This window comes from Hesperophylax consimilis, chromosome 28 (genome assembly GCF_061612785.1).
Source record: "Hesperophylax consimilis isolate HC1 chromosome 28, BYU_Hcon_1.0, whole genome shotgun sequence".
Lineage (NCBI taxonomy): Eukaryota > Metazoa > Arthropoda > Insecta > Trichoptera > Limnephilidae > Hesperophylax > Hesperophylax consimilis.
Window position 1 is genome coordinate 18,262,839 of NC_142863.1, and position 23,357 is coordinate 18,286,195.

At 34.3% G+C, this 23,357-nt stretch overlaps 1 protein-coding gene across 1 annotated transcript in view; it reads right to left on the reverse strand.

The window, feature by feature from the left end:
• Window positions 1-5,276: 5,276 nt before the first annotated feature.
• The window catches only part of LOC149410294 (uncharacterized), a 57,179-nt gene continuing 39,098 nt past the window's right edge, over window positions 5,277-23,357 (reverse strand). Inside the window, exons 12-16 of the mRNA XM_089649026.1 lie at window positions 22,928-23,107; window positions 22,031-22,155; window positions 18,205-18,333; window positions 10,332-10,428; window positions 5,277-9,625 (exon numbers count right to left, since the gene is read on the reverse strand). Of these exons, the coding sequence (XP_089505152.1) occupies window positions 9,542-9,625; window positions 10,332-10,428; window positions 18,205-18,333; window positions 22,031-22,155; window positions 22,928-23,107 (615 nt within the window). The 3' untranslated portion in view covers window positions 5,277-9,541. The remainder of the gene's footprint in view (window positions 9,626-10,331; window positions 10,429-18,204; window positions 18,334-22,030; window positions 22,156-22,927; window positions 23,108-23,357) is intronic.

The following is a 23,357-nucleotide window of genomic DNA, read 5'->3' on the forward strand; positions in this document are numbered from 1 at the left end:
AATGGTGAAACGGTCGCCGTTGAATAACGAAGTTATTCTGATCTTTAAAGCCAGCCAACGGCTAGCTAGTCAGATATTTAGCCCGACATAGTGAAATACCCCCTTAGATTCCCAAGATCACCGTCATTCGGAATCAACACAGCTTGAAACAGCAATAGCCGTGTTTAATGTCCAGATAACTTCCTACATTCCTCTTCCCCATCTACTTCAAAAAAGCTCAAACTCTCTTCATCGCAGCTGTATGGTCTAATACAATTGCAGCGAAGTTTATAAAATTTAAACAAGATTTCTGCGCATCTTTCATTAGAGGCGGCATTGTTTATGAAGAGATGGATTCGCATTGACAATATTTTGAAAACGAAGAATTGAAACCACATAGATCTTTAACGATAAATAAATAAAATCTAATTGTTGTTAATTTTAAGAGGATTAAATTGATATGAACTTTTCAAATATATTCTAGTTAATTTTGTCATGATTTCGTGAAACCGTGCAGATGTTTTAAAATAAAAAATATCACAACCCAGATAGCAAATACAGTATTATTTATTTTATAATATTTAACTTGAGAGTAAACTCAAATTGTGAGAAAGAGAGATGGTGATAAGTGTTGCTTTGAAATTATTTGTTGCTGCAGAAATATTTGTACAAATACGCGCAAGGTTAAGAAATTATAACGTAGTAAAAATTCAACGATTCGTAGGAATCACAAGTATCGAAGAGAATGCTGATGAAAACACAGTACCTACACAGATGCATTGCTTGCGTACAGCACGCGTCAAACGTATTATTGAACAATTTCATTTTTTACATAACAAAAAGAACACACGGTAAAAATTTAAATATTCAAATTTGTTGTCCCTTTTTCACCTAAATCAATATAAGTAGGCATATAAGCAAAACAGAAGGCTGTTGCTCAGTGATGCTTCGAAGACGTCATTGTGGATCATAAATATGCACCAATACACACAGTCCTAAACAACCTAAAAAGGAATGCATATTACGTTATTAACTATTCGATTGCTTGATTCTTGATTTCGGTTTTTTCTAATTCAATAGGGTAGCAGAATTTGTTTCACTAGAAATAAAAATTTTCGATTGTTAAATTTAATACTGTTAAATGAACAAATATAAAAAAAGCTAAAAATTATAATTTTAACTTTCTGAAATATTTGGTACATATTTTCCAAATATCAAAAATATTATTTCCGTTTGGTAAATTTAAAGGTAGGTACTTAACAATATTATATAATTTATCAAGCGTCGCAACGAGGCATTTACCCAGTGGCAGATTCGCATAAGCTCGTGATAATTAATTGTTAATTAATTAATTAATTAAATTACGCTAAAATAATTTCATCGAGATTTTACGAAGGTGATCGGTACTGTACATATAATACTTTAGAAGCTTGAAATTAATCAAACAAAATAATAACAAATTATTATACGCAATAATTAGTCACCTGAAATATCCATACAAATTGAAAATATCTATAAATATATGGAATTGAACCTGCGCCTTCTGATGTCCGGTCAGGTGCTCTGGGCCACTGAGCCACGTCAACTTATTCGCAACCCGCCAAATCATTCAATATGTACTAGTACTTTAATCAACAATTAATGCTTATTATATTTTTTTCACCTGTAAACAACCAATTTTATGTTTTTACGATTTTTTTTTTATTGCTTATAATAATTTGTTATCCTTTGTGCCATGCATAAAAAACCTTGTCTTATAAACATTAGTTCATCATTAAAAAATAAACAAAATAATGACTAAGTCAAGCACTAAAAACATACTATTAACCACTCAAGCGATGGGGTTCGATTCATATGAAAACATATGAATTGATTTACTGTGGTTTGAAGCTAATTAATCCACCTACATTTCATTGATTATTCCATATCTGTGAGATTTTATAACTGAGCCTTTTGCGGGAATTTAGAAATAAATTCAAATAAAATCGTCTACCTATATTTAGGCAGCCATCGCTCAAGACTTGGAGCGATGAGACCTAAATATGGGTAGCCATCGTTCGACATGTTAAATCAAAATTTTCATTAGTTTGAAATATTTTGTAAAAAAAAATGTATATCTATCTATATATACGCATGTACGAAACTCTTTTTATAATCGAAACAATGTTAAGCGATACAAAGCTGGACTTTTCAAAGCAATCTATTTTTTTTTTTTTAAAGTGAGGTGATAGTAACTAATGTTTATAATAACGCGTGATTTTTTTGAGGTTAGGATTTTCATGCATTAGTATTTGACAGATCACGTGGGATTTCAGACATGGTGTCAAAGAGAAAGATGCTCAGTATGCTTTGACATTTCATCATGAATAGACTTACTAACGAGCAACGCTTGCAAATCATTGAATTTTATTACCAAAATCAGTGTTCGGTTCGAAATGTGTTTCGCGCTTTACGTCCGATTTATGGTCTACATAATCGACCAAGTGAGCAAACAATTAATACGATTGTGACCAAGTTTCGCACTCAGTTTACTTTATTGGACATTAAACCAACCACACGAATGCGTACAGTGCGTACAGAAGAGAATATTGCGTCTGTTTCTGAGAGTGTTGCTGAAGACCGTGAAATGTCGATTCGTCGCCGTTCGCAGCAATTGGGTTTGTGTTATTCGACCACATGGAAGATTTTACGCAAAGATCTTGGTGTAAAACCGTATAAAATACAGCTCGTGCAAGAACTGAAGCCGAACGATCTGCCACAACGTCGAATTTTCAGTGAATGGGCCCTAGAAAAGTTGGCAGAAAATCCGCTTTTTTATCGACAAATTTTGTTCAGCGATGAGGCTCATTTCTGGTTGAATGGCTACGTAAATAAGCAAAATTGCCGCATTTGGAGTGAAGAGCAACCAGAAGCCGTTCAAGAACTGCCCATGCATCCCGAAAAATGCACTGTTTGGTGTGGTTTGTACGCTGGTGGAATCATTGGACCGTATTTTTTCAAAGATGCTGTTGGACGCAACGTTACGGTGAATGGCGATCGCTATCGTTCGATGCTAACAAACTTTTTGTTACCAAAAATGGGAGAACTGAACTTGGTTGACATGTGGTTTCAACAAGATGGCGCTACATGCCACACAGCTCGCGATTCTATGGCCATTTTGAGGGAAAACTTCGGAGAACAATTCATCTCAAGAAATGGACCGGTAAGTTGGCCACCAAGATCATGCGATTTGACGCCTTTAGACTATTTTTTGTGGGGCTACGTCAAGTCTAAAGTCTACAGAAATAAGCCAGCAACTATTCCAGCTTTGGAAGACAACATTTCCGAAGAAATTCGGGCTATTCCGGCCGAAATGCTCGAAAAAGTTGCCCAAAATTGGACTTTCCGAATGGACCACCTAAGACGCAGCCGCGGTCAACATTTAAATGAAATTATCTTCAAAAAGTAAATGTCATGGACCAATCTAACGTTTCAAATAAAGAACCGATGAGATTTTGCAAATTTTATGCGTTTTTTTTTAAAAAAAAGTTATCAAGCTCTTAAAAAATCACCCGTTACATTAGTTTGTCCAAAATGTGTTTTTTTTAGGTCAATGTTGAGACAAAAAAAAAAGGTGACTTTTTTTATGTTTGCATTAAAAATTTTGATATTTCAAATATTAAATGTTTATTTCTAATAATAAAATTTTAAAGCGCATTGCTTTAACTTCCAAAAACAGTTTTCAGATACATTCATGAATATTTAAATTATATGAATTTTATTTCAAAGCAGAAGTGCACACAAATTCTCCGACCTTCTGACAGCATCTTTAAAAAAATAAAACGGTTAATATGCCAGAGGCTTAAGATAGGGGTTAAGATAGTATTCACATAAAAGGAATAACTAAAACATGAAGAAAATTATTTTTTAGATAGCTTTGGATGGCTCAGGACGGTTTTTCACAGCACATATTTGAACAATGAATCAAATTTCAAAGTTGATTTTCAAGTTCTGTGAAAAGGTTCTATTCAAGTTCTGTTATTATATCATTACTAGCTGATGTGTACCCGGCGTTGTTCGACTTTTCTCTACTTTCAGTAAATGTAATATCCATGTATTATATATATACACGGTGTCCGGAAACTCGTAGTACAAGCGGGAAACTGGAGAATCTACACCACATGGGGAACCCAAAAAAACATAAAGTTTTTTTTTTTGAACATTTTCACAAAAAAAAAAAAAAAAACCAAAAAAAAATATTTTTCTGCTATTTTAGGGTTAAAGTTTTTTCTGGTGTTTAGGGTTGAACAACAGATGTTTTAACCCTGCAGAGCAGAAATATTTTATGATTACACCGGATTAAATGAAGGGTGATTTCAAAATAATGCTTCAAATCCGAGTTTCTTCATTTGTTTTACTTTCAAATAGTTTTAATTAGTTGGGTACTTTGATCTTCAGTAATAATTTATAAGAATTTGAAAAAAAAAAAATAAAAAATCAACTTCTAACTCGATTTACTCGATAACGAAAGCTCAAATCAAAAAAAAATATACTACAAAATCGACTCCAAATGTGATGTAGATTCACCAGTTTCCCGTTTGTACTACGAGTTTCCGGACACCCTGTATATACGCATGTACGAAATTCTTTTTATAATCGAAACAATGTTAAGCGATACAAAGCTGGACTTTTCAAAGCAATCTATCCTGTCACGCGACACGTTTTGACACAATGAAAGAAAGAATTTTAGTGAAACATCATGAATCACATATGAGAAATCCAAATGACAACGCCCATGTTTCATATATAGGTCATGTAAATAAATGATTTTAGGAGATTTTTTAACAATATTAGAAGAAAATGATCTTGACTTTTACCCCTCACGAATATTTATTCAGTTTTGCGAACAAACATTTACTACCCGTGGAGTTAATTTGTTTGCTTTTGGGAACAGGGCAAAGACATTATTGTGTCTCCCTTATTATCATGGTGAGAAATATCATCTAAACGGTGTTAGAAAGAGAAAACATTACGCTTTATATTCAAATCTAGAAGCTAACCACAAAATAATTGAAATTTACATCTCTAATTAATGAAACTTTGTGATTTTTTTTTTAAGTGAGGTGGCAGTAACTAATGTTTATAATACATTAGTTTGTCTAATATGTGTTTTTTTTAGGTCAATGTTGAGACAAAAAAAAAGGTGACCTTTTTTATGTTTGCATTAAAAACTTTGATATTTCAAAAATTAAATGTTTATTTCTAATAATAAAACTTTAAAGCACATTTCTTTAACTTCCAAAAGCAGTTTTCAGATACATTCATGAATATTCAAATTATTTGAATTTTATTGCAAAGCAGAAGTGCACACAAATTCTCCGACCTTCTGACAGCATCTTTAAGAAATATAACGGTTAATATGATAGAGGCCTAAGGGGTTAAGATAGTATTCACATAAAAGGAATAACTAAAACATGAAAAAAATTATTTTTTAGATAGCTTTGGATGGCTTAGGACGGTTTTTCACAGTACATATTTGAACAATGAATCAAATTTCAAAGTTGATTTTCAAGTTCTGTGAAAAGGTTCTATTCAAGTTCTGTTATTATATCATTACGAGCTGATGTGTACCCGACGTTGTTCAACTTTTCTCTACTTTTAATAAATGTAATATCCATGTATTATATATAATTTCTCTATCAAACTCAGTTGCATAGTTTAGAAGAACTAAGCGCACAAACAGACAGCCACGTGACTTTGTTTTATACTATTCAGAGATTGGCCAGTTGCTTTAAAAAACTAAAATAATAACAGAACTTGAATAAAACCTTCACAGAACTTGAAAATCAACTTTGAAAATTGATGAATTGTTCAAATTCTGTGAAATAACCCGTCCTTAGTCATTTTATATAGCACACATTGATTATTATTGATAAGGAAAAATTAAGCAAAAAAAAAATACAATTGTATCTACCTTAAAAAATATGCTTTTCAAGCCAACAATATTAATTATATGTATTTAAAATTTATGTTTAAATAAATATCTCACTTTTCAAAAAGCTTTAAGCTAAACAACATATAACAAGGATTTAACATAATGACTTCATAATACAAGACATAAACGCTCGGCTGAAAAATGAGTCAATTTTATTACAAGACCCTCTGGCTCGAGTGTCATAACATATAATATAAATAAATATTATTTTTACAGATATTTTCGTTTAGGACTTCACAATCCACGTGTAATATATATTTTACAAGGACATTAAACAACATTCATATTGCTGCGTTATCAAATAGCGAACATTCGTAAAAATATAATCATTTAATGATTAAACATTATACTATCACACAATTGCAGGGGTTTTAAACTGAATACAAACAAGTCTTTTTTAATGTTGCTTATCTTTTTCTATACCTAGAAAGATCAACAACCGATAAGTCATTAGTAGTGACGTGGAATATACTCTCAGTATCGTCCTGATGTAAGATCACCATTCAGAAATGAAACTTAGCCATGTTTGGTGACCTGATCTGAATCTAGGTGCTTTCCCACCTTCCTCTTCCCCATATCAATCCCCTCCCTGCCTCACAACATACCCTCATAATTGGAGATGCCATAGTCTCACTCGCTTCAGAAGGTTGGGATTCTTGTGCAGTATTCACATTAACCAAAGGTGACCCCGACGTGATGCGCCCCATTTTATAACTGCCCGGCGTGTCAAGAATATTCAGACTTGTAGGTAGGTGAGCTGAATGCTAGCATCGTATCTAGAGAGTTCTAGTTACAATGCGTTTTGAATGGGCGAACGTTCCGGAATATTCTAGTAGCATCGCTACATATCTAAAAAAATTAAATTTAAAAAAAAAACACACATATTAATGCGAATTTTGCCAAAAATAAGGCGTGGATCATCAACAAACATTGCAAAATTTATCAGGTCCCTAGTCCTTAGTCCCTGGTGTTCTAGTCCCAAATAAAGTTTTCAATCAAAAGTGAATATGACAATAGTATTGTCAGTTAAAGGTTACTGGCAAATAAGACATACTTTAAGGCCCAGTTGTTTCTCAGAAATCCACGTGTGATAAAGTCATCAAATTGTTTGTTCGACAGTTGAAAGGTTCCCGTTAAACCCCAATTCTAAGTCTGTTTCAGCTATTGAACAAATTGAGATCAGTAGAAGAGGATAACTATCATGTTGTAAAGCTTGTCAGCTTATTACAATTTGAAAGAAAGCTGAAACGCATCTAGAATCAGCGTATAACGGATCTTTCAAATGTCAATAATACAAAATGGCGCCGAATGGCCATTTGATGACAATGTTACATTTGAATTTCTGCGAAACAACTGGGCCTTAAACACCTGCTGCTTTGTTATATTAGAATAAGATCGTATATATTCTCGAGACTTTAATTCTGGAAGTTACAGATTCGTTAAAATGAAGAGAGTGTAAATACCACAATGAATGATTAAATAAAAGGTAACAGTTTATAAAATTTAAATTCGTGGTGGAATTTCTTATTATAATATTATAATTGAAACGCTTAAGAACTTCTGATCTCGTCTGTAGATGGTTGTAGCACGGTGAAACCCGTCCGTTCAGAAATTAATAAGTAGAACAAAGTTACAAAGAATCATATTAATACGGCGTCATTTATATTCAGAATAAAGACCTCTGGATGTCAATTAATATGTACACTATATAATCTAAAGTAACGAAGAAATCTATCATTTGATATTGAATATCGCTGAGCCATAAAATAATAATACGTTAAAACTACGTAGGATACTAAATGCAATCCAGTGAGGAAATTCGTTAATTCAAAATTATAACCGGAACAAATACAAAATAAGTTAAGCAGTTGTTTAAAAACCCGTTTCGTTTCTTTCACATCCACATATTTTCTAACACGTATCAGTTGTGTCAGTATCTGACGCATGAGCTTAGTCATGCCAACTCATCTGGGGCCAGCCCTGGTCATGTTACGATTATATTACTATAAGGACTCGACGAAATTATACATATATGTCTCGTCTAATTATCTGAAGAAGACACTGATCAATTTTTGTAACACATATCAGTGTCTTACGCTAATAGCATGAGCTCGATCACGTTATGATTATATAACAATAAGGACTCAAGAAATTATACATAAAATGTTTCGTTAAATTATCTGGACAAGATATTAATCAACTCTGTCTTAAACAACTAAAATCCATTACATTGTGTTTTGATTTTCTTCCGTACGCTAGCAAATTTTGGACATTGAAGCAAGCTCTATGAAAAAGAGCGAAGCTTTATAAATATGTTCGGAGATTGCTGAATATATCATGGACAGTGGACAGCATGATTGAACAGACATGAACGGAAGCATGACTAACGGTGGACAGCATGACAAAACAGACACGGACAGATGCATTACTGATAGCGGACAGCATTACAGCACAGGCGTCTGTAATGTCTGTGCCCACGGCTGTCTATGTGGCACAGGACCGTGTCGACGTGAGGGGCGAAGGGGCCTGGTTCATCTATTTGAGTGAGGTCATGATCCTCAGGAATTCACAAATGAGTAGAGGTGTCAAGATAACATAACTAGGAGACAAAAAAGGCATAGCACAAGTGCTACGAGACAACAAGTGCCATATTTACAAATTGATTGTGAGAAAAGTAGTGGAAGACCGAAAGGTGTAGAACTAAGGTGATTTTTACAGTTAGGGGGCTTCCGTCATTGGAAATGTATAATATTCAAGTTATAAGAAGCTTTTCCAATTGGCTGACGACAGGGAGAAGTGTAACAGGATATTTGCCAACATTCTTTAACCCATTTGGTCTCAGCCACATTTTAACTAAAATTTCTAAGAATAATGTTTCACAAATGAATTTATTCAGATGAAAAAAAGATTTCTTTAATGGAATTTCTTATTTTCACATTGTTTCTGACGTCATTGTCTTTAACAAGATACATCAAAGTTTTCGTGATAGACCATCAGCAGCACAGTCTAAGTAAAGGTGCGCCGATAGATTGGTGCTTGGAGACTAAGAGGTTTAAAGAATAGGATACTCCGAACAAGAAAGAAAAATATTTTTTTTTCTTCAAATCTAAACATTTTTGCTTAAGAGTAACATGTATGGCAGAATACTTATTGTTTATAAATTAGCTTCGCTGCTTAATCGTCGTTTGAGTATTGATAAAATGCAACTAATACTGTTTTCTATACATAATTAATAATCATTTTAAATAGATAACAAGTCAGCTGAATTTTAATCGAAAAAGCGATAAAAAAAAAATTACAACAAATCTGTTGTTAATGTAATGTCATGTGACACGTCTTTGGAGTTGACACAACCTGTGCCTGGCACGCCTTGCTGTGTCGTACGCAAGACGGCTGAGTATGCAATGTCATGTTTTGGAGTAGAGATGTGGCGTAATGTGAATCCATGTGATGAAGGCGATGTTTCATCGTCCATTTCTTTGATGAAGTTGTCCGATTCCCAGTGACTCCATCACGCCAGGAGACGGCTGTGATTGTAATTTCATGTGGTGGAGTAGTGGTAGGGATGTTGTATAATGGTCCTGGTGACTAAGGTGATGTTTCATCGTCCACTTCCTTGATGATGGTGTCCGATTCCCAGCGACTCCGCTGCGCCAGGAGATCGTTTAGTTTCTGGAAACAGGAATTCAACTTTATTAAGTAATGCCAACTTGTGAAATTTAACAAATTAGCACAAGACTTAAGTGCGATTGGAAATATGTTGGCTTTTGGTCTCCACCGTCGTAAGTGATACATATACGGAGTAAATCATGTTTTGACATAAACTTCTCGGCGGCATTGAAACTATAGTTACAACTGATCTCAATAAGTTAAAGTTCCATTGCAAATAAGCTTGCCACTGACGACGACAGTCTTAAGTGCCAATCAACATAAAATGACATCTTATCTAACATCCTTAACCGCTCATGCGCCGCTTTTGCTGATAGACAGTAAAAAAATCATTTCTTTGAATTTAAGTATGCAGCTATTTTGGGGTAACTACTTATGGTAGATTATGTAAAAAAAAATATCTGGTAAGACAGTACAATTTACAAAAAAAAATAATTGGAATCAGCTGGCGCACCACGAAAATTTAGTGTTCGCACACAAAGAGTTAAGAGCTACTAAATCGGCATTCGGCAAAAATATAGTCCTAAGTGACATTGGCACATAGTCAATAGCCCAGTTATAAATATATATTAGCCATGGATTAAAAAATAAAAATAAAACTTTTTAAATGGACAGTGCCACAAACCTTTTGTTTTTATATTGCCATTATACCAGATTTAACAATATCCTCAGATAAACCGAGTCTACTAAACAGTGGGTAGAAAAAGACCTGAGGGGAATTGATGATGATGATCCGCTGTTCGATTTTGGGGGTCAGCTGACACGACTGCTGCTCCAGATCATCCAGAGACGCCCGCCTCGTTAACCTGATAGACACCAAACACAGAAGATAAGTTATACATCACACACCTTGCCAAACTCACCAATATACGTGACATATTATACAAATGGATATAAATCTGTTAGAGAGAGTACAGAGACGTTTCACTAAAATACCAAGAGCTCTGAAAGATCTACGATACGAAGATAGACTCAAGGAACTAAGATTACCAACCTTACAAGAAAGAAGAGAAAGGGGTGACTTGATCGAGACTTTTATCTGGACATTACAGTTGCCCTAGCATCCAAGAAATCTTCACTACTAATAAAAATATAAATCTCCGTGGACACTCAAAAAAAATTACCAAAACGCCTTTTGCATCTAATCCTAGAAAACACTTCCTTGCAAATAGAGTAGTGGATGCTTGGAACAAACTCCCACAACATGTCATTGATGCAACAAATATAAATCAATTCAAAGCTCTATTGGATTCACATTTGGAGAGAAGAAAGGACTTAGTTCAAACTTAAAACAACTCAATTACTGGCAAACTTGTTGTGAAATCAGATATGAGCGCATCAGCAGAATGCTGCCTGCTCATTACATTTTTTATTTTTTTTTTTTTTTTTTTTTTTATTTATTATAAATTTTTAAAGATACAGGTATATGCAGTCCCACAAAGCTGTCACACATGACGGCTTGTCTGTAGGTTCTACAAATAATATATATAAAACATTTTTAATTTTTAATACATGTATGACACAAAATTATACAATAAACAATATCACAAAATAATATATATCAAAGTACCTACCTATATACAAATTATTTAGGCAGGTACGTTGAGATGTTCAGGAATACATCAATAATAATGTTCAGAGATACATTGATTCGTCGCTTATTAGCCAACGCTTAGTGTTTTTGGGGCAGGGTCTCTCATTATTCTGAGGTTTAAAATAATTATTAAATTTATTGAAAATCTCTGGTATTAAATATTTAAGCGTTCGGCTTCCATACTTATTTGTTACTCTTGGAATAATGAGGCCCTTATTTTCAGTGAATCTTGTTGTGTGATTATGCACCGGTTGCTTTTTATATTTGCTATCTCCCTCATTATCCATTATAATAATGTACCAAAGAAGACCCTTTATTGGAAGTAGGCCCTCAGAACCATACAGTAGTTTTAGATTACTTCTTTGTCTGTAGATATTCGGTGGTACAATTTTTTTTATTATAGCAATTTGTAAGTTTTGTATATATTTAATATAAATATTGCTTGAGTGCCCCCAAGTTCGTATGCCATATCTGAGTATGGATTCGACCATAGAAAAATAAATTATTTTAAGAGTACAATGAGGCAAAACAAATTTCAGTTTATAAAAATTACTTGCAAAAGATCGGAGCTGGTTACAGATTTTAGCCACTTGTTTATCCCATTTAAATTTATTGTCTACTATTAGTCCCAGATAAGTATATTCGTTAGTAAAGTCAATTGTTTCACAGTGGCAAATATTTTCAATTTTTCTATGAATACATTCAGAATTATGAGCAATTATTTTGGGTATATTCCATATTCCCAGGCTTGGTGATTTTACATACATACATTTTGTTTTTTTAACATTAATAATTAAACCAACATCATGAGCCCATTTAAGTAGCTCGTTAAAGTCACTTTGCAATTGTTGAATAGCTATGATAGGATTTTCATTGGATACTACAAGTGCAGTATCGTCAGCAAAAATGAATCTAAAGGCCTTTTTAAAGAGTTTTGACATAACAATAACATATATAATGTACAATTTTGGACCTAAAATTGATCCTTGCGGTACTCCTGATTTAATATGTCTTCCTTTACTCATATCATTTAAAATCTTTACGTTCATTTTTCTATTAGTTAAGTAGTTTTTAAAGAATGAGAGGAGTTTACCCCGGATTCCAATGTTTTCAAGAACCTTAATTAATTGTATATGGCTGAGAGTGTCAAAAGCTTTTGAGTAGTCAATAAAAAGCACCAGTACATGTTTTTTAGAATTAAGTTGAGAATTTATAAAATCAGAAAATTTTTCCAGCAATTTATCACAACTTTTTTTTTTCTGGAACCCGTACTGGCATTCATCTATAATATTCAAATTATTCAAATATTTATCTAAATTTATCGAAATATATTTTTCTAAAATTTTTTCTAGTAACTACATAATAATAATAAATAGTTAATACATAAATTAATCAGCATTTTCCAAATGATCCATCTTCTATCTTCTTGCCACCTGTTCCTGTACTTCATTTTACTTAACTTAACTTCACTTTATTTTTGTTATATTTATAAGTTTTGTAATACCTCCATCAACTGTAAAGCGCCCCTGAGGTGATATCTCACAAAAGCGGCGCTATACAAATTGTCCAATAATAAATAAATAAAAGTAACCTTTATTGGAATTTGAACAGCCATTTTAAAGATATGAATAATTTAGAATATTTTTTTATTTTTTTATTAACAATATAAAGTTTTTTTACAGGTTTTTTTTCAATGTCTGTCTCACTAGGATAAACCTGTGTCGAGACAGACTTATTGAGTACATAAATTAATGTTTACATATTATTTGATACATATAATATTTCATAACATTAAATGACAATGTGAAAATGATAAAAAAAAATAATAATAAATGATAAATTGGTTAATCAGCATCTAGTACATACTTACGAGGGGATTTTTACAAAATTTATCTTGGATCTGTCTTGGCTGATGATCCAAGACTTGATGTCTGTTTTATATTTCAAAAAAAATTCGTTCAGTCTAATTTCTAGTGGGAGAGCATCATATAGCCTTGTTGCAAAATATCTAAAATTTCTCTGGCCAAAAGTTGTTTTAGCGAAAGGGATTTGTAAGAGATTATGTCCTTTGGTTCTAGTATCACGAGCATGATGTAATGACATGACTTTTACTAACAATCAGAGGGTTCAAGATTGTAGAAATAAATGAACGGAAGTTAAAATTGTTATTGTTTATATATTATTTGCTATAAATTGTTATTGCTAAAGTTGTGAGTTCAAGTTTCGATCCAGTGTTGCTATTATAATGATTTATTTTCGTGGTATTATGTCATGTTGTGCTACATCCTTCTTTAGCCAACGTTTCGGACAGCATTACAGTGTCCATCATCAGTTACTATATTAACAAACAAGACTCTAAGAAATATATTGGACATAGTTACATCAAAAACTGTATACTATGCGCTTGTTCAATCAATGCTTTCATTTAATGTTGTATGTTGTGGTTCTTGTCACAAGACTACCCTAGAGCCTTTAAATGTTGCACAAAAATTAATTTAAAAAATAATGTATAAGAAAGGTTTTTGGATTTGGCACAGTTATTATATAGTGAAAGTAAAAATGATATCAGTAAAACAGTTTTGTACATAGTGTTGCGTGTTGTATCTTGTGATTGTCCTGTTTTATATTCAAATTCAGTCAAGCCTAAACTCTTTCACTTTATCATGTTATAATCTCAATAAGTAGAGCCTTTTACATTATCTTTTTCTGTCTATGCCACCTTTTATATTAAATATTTTTGTCTATGGCACGTCATAGTGTACTATTGTCATGAATTTCGCGTCTATAATATCTTGTGTCTGTGGTCACTTCAAATATTGTTTTGTTTATAAATAGCGTGGTGATTCCAAATTAGGATTCAATTCTACATTATCATTCATTATCAATCAACTCTCGCTTCTCTTTCTGAGTTTTAAGTCTACCCTCTTGTTTGTGAATTATTCCTTGAATAAACTAAGTAGCAACCATATCAAGCCAAAACACAAGTGTTTTACTTAGAAAGAGAACCTCTCAACACCTCAATCTCTCTCAAAACGGCAAGCCAATCCTTGGCGTGAAAATGAAGGAAGCCGATCAGCCTTACAACCTGACTGGAGGCTTCTGGAAGTCACGATCGAGGACGCTGCTCACATAATACAAGGCTCTCTATAAATTTTTCAACAACCTTGATACTGCAGAAAGATCACAACAAGTGCGCAGCACTAGATTTTTGGGGTATTAGATTAATACCCCAAAAATAAATCACTATAATACTTGTGGCCGTGAAAAGCGGTTGCTATGTTAAAAATAAATAAAAAAGAACATAACAAATAAGATACATACCTAATTTTCTTACAGTGATATTCACAAGATTTAAAAAAAATTGATGGGTTTGATTTATAATTATATACGTACACATATATTTGTGGTTATCGAGGTGTACAAATAAAAGATCTTCCCAACTCAGGTACAGCGTTTATTGATAAATTAAAAGTGATTTTACAGTAGCGATATTAAACGTTTATTATTCACAATACTATGGAATGCTCGCGAAACTGGGTCAAAGTTTCCGTAGTACGGTTGTACGTAGTAGTAGCCGGCGGTAACAGAGACTGAATACTGGCTGCTCCCTGCGTCGGGCTTGTTTATATAGTACAGCTAACGACGGTAGTAGGTAGGTGATATTGTAACTAAATCCGAGACACTCGCACAGTCTGTGTGTTTCGGGAATCTTCGGCCGCGCGGCAATTATGCATAGGCGGCAGACTTGAACCTTCTGACGAGTTCTCGTAGTGTGCCAGACCGACTGCGACGTATTTGTCATAGGTAGGCCGCGTTGTTTACGATCCGGGCTGAAGGTAGGTACTCGGTAGTAGGTACTAAGTAGGTCGAGCGGTTTATTATTAATTAGTTAATCTGGATTCTTCTCGACGCCACATATTTATTTAAAACGCTTTTTGTAGCATTTTCATTTTGTCGGCAGAAAAAACAACTCATGAATAAGCCAATAGAAAGTGGCTAAATAGTCAGTTTGTTTGTTGCGTAACTTGATTCTGCGTTTACATTGATTAGTAAGTAATTTTTAGGTCCCTTGAAGACTGAAATTAAAAATAACCCGATTTATCCAACATATAAAGTTTTCCTGCATAAGAAGTTTTTTGTGTGCCTTAGAAAACTTTATAAGAGAGTTTCACTGTTGTGATGTTACAACAGCGAAACAACGGCGGCATCCTTACCTGTGTCTCGTAGAATTCCCGAGCGGCTGGCTGGAAGGGGGGGGATGCGGGGTGACATCCACCGAAGAGGAACGGCGCAAGGGCGGCGTGCCGTCCATCTTGGAGACACTGTGTCTGATTGGGGGAAACAAACACAAAATGGCGAGGTGATGAGCCACTATGCAGGGATGTGGACCTCACAATGAAGAGATAAACCGATAGAAGTGTGACCAAAGTAAGCTCAATTTTTCACAAAGATTCTCAAATGTCTGGAGCAAGTGAGATTAAGGCATCCCCAATCGGGGTATGTCAGGTTGAAAGGGGTGGAGAGATGAAGGAGACAGTAAGATGAAGGTGGGGAAGTGCCTGACTATTCAGATCTGGTCATATGTGGTCAGATCAATTTCTTCAGCCTGTCTGGGGCCTAGGACTAGAAAGTTTCTAATGTAAATTGGCGACATAAGTTTTCTTTTAAATCTATATACATAGATCACACTTCTAAGGGTTACCTGTTCAATGGGGCGCGTGCTTTAGTGAGGGAAGTGCAATATGTATGTGTTTTTGTAACTCTAGAATCTACTTCAAGTTAGAGAGTTAATGAATGCTTGCATGTTTAAAAAAAATCGGTTCAGAAAGGATTTCTATGGTATTCAGTATAATGTTTAAAACTTTTTCATTGTATTTTCAAAGATGCAGTGATTTAAGAGGAAGCTAAAAGCCAAAAATGTGTATAATCTTGGTATACCTTACATTGTAGGTAATAGGCATTAAAATCGCTTGACAAACGGAGTCAAGAAATGTTCGATTTCAAGCACAAAACTAGTTTTTATTTATTTTGTAAATAATTTTATTAGAAAGCAAAAAAAGTTGATCAAATGAAACTGTCACAGATAATCTTAGCTATAATACTGTATTTTTTTAAAGTTGTTTCCTTTACGCGTTCATACATTTCTATTGAAAAAAAATATTTTTTAGTAGTTTACATTTATATTTTTTATTGAGTAATTTATTATTTTATTTGTATTCTACTCAAACGAAAAGATAGGAAAATCTTCAATTTATCTAAAGCATATTTTTTGGTATTCATAATGTACACCAATTTGTTATAAAGATTAATCAAAATAGTGATTTAGCATTAAGCTTCACATTAAAAAGAAAAAAACATTATTCTAAATACTAATTATAACCGGTCCTTTCTAGTTGCGCAATTAAGGTCCTTCTTCGATAGAGATGCGCAAGTACCCGATATTGTAATCACGAGACACGCATCGCAATCATTGTTGAATTTTCGAAACATCAAAACTACTGTAGCCGTCAATTTTATATTCTGTCATTCTTTGTCGACTGTTTTGGTTTTAGCATCGGTCTAAAGCACTGTTACAAAACGTCGGGACGCAAGTGACGCCATGTTTAAAGTCTCGACGACGCGAGGTACAGAGATCTTGCGGGCTGTTCGTGGGAGACTGGCATCACAGACGAGTTTACAAAATGTTGACGACGTGTGCCTGTGCAAGAACAAGAATCGGATACTTGCGTATCCCTGTGAAATAAGTGCCTTACTATTACATTTCGTCTAACTAGCGTTGTACATACAGTGGTGGGTGTCAGGTAAAATCGTGTATCTTAAATAAATGTGACTACTTGGGGCTTAAGATTTATGTCAATGGACAAACTAACTAATCTTATTACGATGCGATGGAAGATACGCCCCTGATGCTGAGAGCTCCGTTGTAACCATTACACTTCATTCTGTTTTACACGGGGATATGTTCCACATAACACGATGTATTTAACCACTCAGAACATTAGAACGTCAAAAGACGTAAATATGATAATAGCGGTCAAGACATTAGAACGTCTTTTCAAGTAAACGCGCGAGATTTTACAAAAATCGATTTATTTCCATCACTAGTATACGGATTGCCATGATTTAAAAAACCGAGTATCGATAATGAATAACGCTACGCGTCTATATTCAAGAATATCTATGGAACGTAGAGGTGCATTATCTAAGCTGATTGGATCTGTCATCTTGTTCGTTCATAATTTATTGCGTTTCTAAATAATTTATTAAAAATATTTTTGTTTGGACGGTTAATATTTTGAGGTGACTAATAGTTTTTAATTATATTTCTTCAATATGTAAAGTGTTATTTCTTTATGATACTCAGAAAAAAGTACATTTTTCACGGCTTTGAAATAATGTAAGCGATTCTTACATATTTTTGACGTTTTCATAAAATGTATATTTAGAAACGCAAATATTTACTTATAACAACACAATGCGATAGTGGATTTCATAATCTTTCCAAAACATTTTTTAGAATGAGGCTACGTTTCCCAAAACGTGAGTTATGAAGCTTTTAGCAAAACTCGTAAATAACACAAAAATTATCACGTTTTGACAGTTCTCAAAGGAACACATAGTAAATAAATGTCTTTGTCTGAGAGGTTAAATGATCGATGGATCTAAAAAATACCGTGCATAATAAATACATAGGAAAATAGGAGAGTATTACATATATGTTTGTAAACTCCCTTTCTGTTACGTGCTTTGTTAATTAGATTACGGTTATGTTGGTTACAACGCAGTTATCAGCAGTACCGTGGAACACACAAACATATATGTTTGTAAATTCCCTTTCTGTTACGTGCTTTATTCATGAGATAGAGGGATATGTTGGTTACAACAGAGTATGTTCGTAAACTCTCTTTCTACGTGCTTTGTTAATGAAAAAAGGGACAGGTTGGTTACCAGGGAGGTATCAACGGTATTGTGGGATAAGTTTGTTTACCTGTGGTGGCCGGATGTGGGCGGGGCAGCGTGTGGTGACAGGAGGGGGGCGGTGTCTATGGAAGAAGATCGACGGAGCGGGGGCGGCCCGTCCAGTTCGCTACCATCAAGCATCTTGACTAGGCTGTGTCTATGGATATAAAATAAATCATTTCAATAATAATAACATTTGGATGAATTGTATAGCGTGGTTTTTGTGAAAAATCAACTCATACTGCTCAACTATATACTCAAATTGAAGGCTGCCATCTCTGGACGTAAACGGAAGCTTTTCAAATGTACATTCAAAACAAAATGATTGTTTTTATACTGCATATATAATATAATCTGCTGTTATATCAACTCAAGTAGATATTTGATTTGTTAAATAGACTTTATTGATATGTTTTTTATTATGTCCGTATCATAAATTATAAAAAATAAGTGTACATTGTAAAATAAAATCTTATCTTAAAAAAGTTATTCACTGTCAGATGAACTTATAATATCAAAAATCATGCGTTGTTAGTTTGTAACACACCTTCTGCAAATGAAGACCACAGGGAAAAAACAAGGAATATCAGTTAAAATCTCAATTTGAATAACTTTGTTTACATCACTTCAATATATATAACCTCTACATGTTTCATGAACAATGTTTCATGAGGTATATACTAAAGAATATTACTTGCTTCTGATGAGGTTAAAAATGTTTTTCTCAATTTGAAGTAACAATGCCATCTAGTGGCATTATTGTGTATCTTTTACATAGCAATTTTTTTCTATCAACAACCATCGCCGTCAAAAACTAGGTCAGTTTTTTTGGTTATTTATGGCAGGCAAGAACCATGAGGGTTCGCGCACAAGTAGACAAAAATAGACTTTAATTTATCCAAAGTTGTCTTAAATTGACATTCCTTGTTTTCCCCCCGTGATCATTTTCATTTAAAAAAAAAGTATTATGACACCAACTTGATTGTGACATGTGATTAGAGTGCCAGGTTTGAAAAATTCAACATTATTGATTTTTTTAGTCAAAAACTATTTTTTTTTTTTTCGAAAATTGATTTTTTGCATGAAGATTTTCAGGAAGTTTCAGTTTGGTCGCACGGTTTTCCTGAAAATTTTCATACAAAATAACGAATTTTCTAAAAAAAAAAAAAAGACGTTTTCAGCTACAACAACATCGATAATGCAGTTTTATTGTAATATTAGCACTCTAGTGCACCCAAAAGTCACCCAAGAGCCGCCACTGCTTACAAAATGTAGTTATTGTATGACCGCATTTTGGATGTATTTTCCATTTTTTTACAAATTTAAAAACTTGTGTTAGGATTTTTAATTTTAAAGTCAGTCATACGTAATCAGTAAAAATGAATACATTGATTGAAACACTTTTAATATATTTTAAAAACATATTTAAGGAAACCTAGTATTTCATATATTATCCTTGTATTATACGTTTTTTTTATTTTTTTACATTAACTCTACACAGGACGTTCTGGGGAAAACAATTTCCCCCAGGGACTTTGGGGATGCTGTGAGGAGGGATTTTGAGAGGAGAGGAAGGAGTCTTAAAGTGACCCATGTTGTAGGAGGGAAGAAACCCAGAGACTGGCAAATCGTGCCATAGCTGAGGTCAAATCATACAAATGTCGGGCGAGCATTTGGCATGTTTTCCTGTGCCGAAGTAATCAATGATGCTAGTTCCTCAGAGTATCTTCAATTGAAATACCGGTAGGAAAAGGTATGAATGCTTTAGAGTTTTTTTTATAAATTAACTGGTTTCTGTATTGTGCTGTAACGATGCATGACTTGGTTCTACAGATGGTGGATTAGATTTAAATTTAATTGCAAAAATATATACACATTTTGAGGATTATAAATTTTTACTGATGAACACCACGAAAACGATTTGAAAGCTGCCAAAAAGGATGATGTTTGTTATTACAACATTGAAACAACATTCACTATAATACATTATAGTTTTATTACCGACTGGGTCTGAACATCCTGGTTAGCGTCCAGGGGAGGGTGGGAGTGTGGGGACGAGGGTTCGATCCCCGAGTTAAGCAACACAGGTTCTCCAAAGTGCCAGTAGATGGTGCTATGTTGGCATTGCATGAGAAAAACTTTATGTACGGCATGAAGCTGTTCACACAGTATCTGCATTTTAGGGGTGGAATAAAAAATAAAAAAATTTACTATATTGTGTTTGACCGTGATTTATGGGGAAATGTTGAGATGAAAAATAAATGGGAGGAGAAAGATGAGAAAAGATCGAGAAGTGCTCGGAATGATAAGCTATTCAACGACAAGGTGTAGTGGAGATTTATACAACTACTTGCTGTACCCCACCATGCGTTGCTGTGGCTTAGTTTGTCTGTGCAGATAGAGAAACAATAGCGCATGTTGCTTTTATGTCCAACAGATGGCGCTGTTTTTTTTTATTTTTTTTATTGTGTTTTTACCTGTCACAGGTGACATCTATATAATATAGGTATATAAAAACACACACGTATTCGAATGCAACGTTGTGTCAAAATTTCAAAGCAATCTGTGAAGAACTTTTGAAAAAACAAACATTTACAATTTTATTTATATAGATTTCTATATAGTTTTTTGTTGGTATTTTTGCTCAAGCTGAAATTTTGATCTCTTTGAATGGAATAAACTGAAAATAACTTGATCACAGCGAAATTTTGAATAAGCAATGTCAATATAAAATTTAGGAGCGACTTAGAAGTAAAAATTCAAGTTCTGTTATTATTTAATCGTGTGCTGGTTGTTTTACACTACTTGGATAGTAACAGAACTTTAATAGGACTATTAGAGGACTAACCGAGCTCTTCATACTCTAAATAATATTTGTCTAAACTCTAACATTGACATTTTTTCAGATTCACTGCCCAAATTCAAATGTAGCATCATGTCAATAATATAAACTGTTCAATGCGCATACATACAGACACACACACACACAAACACTCACACATACATTACACACGTCACACACACACCTATATACTACACACGTCACCTGGTAATTAAGGAATAAACATACCACTTAGCAGACTTTACAAGGAAACATATCATAGGTACCCAACATGAAGTATCTTAGTCCTGTATATTATTTCATCACGGAACTTGAATTGTTCAAAATTCTGTGAAACCACCCGTCCTCAGTGTGTACCATTTTGATTGGAATTAATTAACACAAAAATGATTGTATAATATATAGGCATTGGAGTTAAGAAGAGTAAATGAATGTTTCCATTGGTTCTGTTTGCCCATTTACACATAAATACTGCGTAGATATTACTTTTGTCCAGAGTAAGTTGTGATTTTTTACGTTTTCGTTAACGTTATAAAATTGATCATAATTTTAAATAAAATGGTGTAAGCATTGTATCGGGCAGCAAGGATTTTTACAAAAAATAACTGTGTAATGTCACATATTTATAAGATAACTCACCATTGAAATTATTCTTATAACCCTACACGTGTGCTGTTACCCGCAATCGTGTAACTTGAGTAATTAATTTTCGGCGCTATGACCCTTGTATTCCTTTTCAACACGTGTAGATACTGTATAATTTTAGCCCAATAAATAGGGAAGCAATTGGCCCAAACAGTCAGTCGTTGACGACATTCGTGAAGTCCGTGTTTCATTTGCAAATCCCCTCAAGAGGGAGCCAATAATTTACGATGTCACTGGTGTGAGTGTCCAGTACAAGCATATTCAAATGCAGTTCAATTTTTTTTAGAGATAGCATTGTAACTGTTGAGTGCAGCTAACTTCTGCACGGCCGTGCCGATCTCGGGGCACATGTCGTCGTTAAACTTACCTCCGGCTGAGGGTGATGAGGGACTGGCGATGCTTGGAGTGCTTGGCCTTGCCGGTTCGCATGTTGATAGCATTGAAGTGGTTCTGCACGGCCATGCCAATCTCGGGGCACATGTCGTCGTCCAACTGAAACGTTACAAAAATTGTATTGTGTAACAAATAGGTATACATAAAATGTGCTAAATGCCTCACAGCACCCCTCTCTGACCCTTATTTAAACGTATATTATGTTTACATCGTTCGGCATTCAATACTGCGAAAGGGACGAGGTTTCAAAAAGTGAAATTTTAATGTCATTTGATTCATAACCATTTTCTCGTAGCATCTTTATCTACAGAATGTAAATTTTTTTTTTAACAATATATAACGCCACTTTCAAGGACAATATGTGTTATGGTTTTTAATTTTTAATTTATGTCTTTATGTCACATTCATAGTATTGCATGCCGAATGATGATATATATGTAACAGACAACGGCACAGGAAATATGGTAACACGGAAAGTTCCATGAGAGAAACTTTTTGGCATCAAAATGAATCCACTTGTGAAACAACCTATTCAATAACAAAACTCAAAATGGTGATTGTTAAATTGATGGTCATCAAATGTGATGGACTTTGAAATATCCCATGCTAACAGAGGTGTGCTCAGGGCGGGAAAATGAAATTTATAATCTTCTTGAGTCGATTCCTTATTGCTGAAGATCGTGATTCTCACTCCAATTTCCATGGTGAACCAGACTCCTCCGCTCCTCACGGTCCTGCGCTGCATGGAAAGCCCAGGATACCGACATTATCAAAGCCTCTGAAACTTCACGAGTTCTATGCATCGGTGATCTTCCTCTGCTTCTCCTGTCTCTCACTCTCTATACAATATATAAAATAACGAGTTTAATACCAGCACTTGGCAGCCATTGAACATGGTGTATCCGTCCCGCCCCTGGAAAAGGTACTTCTTGACAGCCAGGCGGTACATCTGCTGCGGCTGCAGGTACTCATCTCCCACGCGTACCGTCTGCAAGTGCACGCGGCGCCCGCTTGGCTGCGACGGGTCGAAGGCAAATGACACGCCTGCCACCTGGGAACCAAATACATAACCACTTAAGTAAACATCGCTCAAACAAGTCCTGGGTCAATCATGATCGGGTCAATCATTTTGACCTTATCATGAATCGCCAGCGATCTATAGGGTCACTTTTTCAAAAAAGATTCGATCGTGTGGCGAGCAACCATAGATGTATAAAGTTTGTAGACCGAGTATCACCTTCTCGAGACAGAGAACTAGAGAAGGTAGATAATTGAAATCTGAAGTAGGCTGCCTGTCCAAT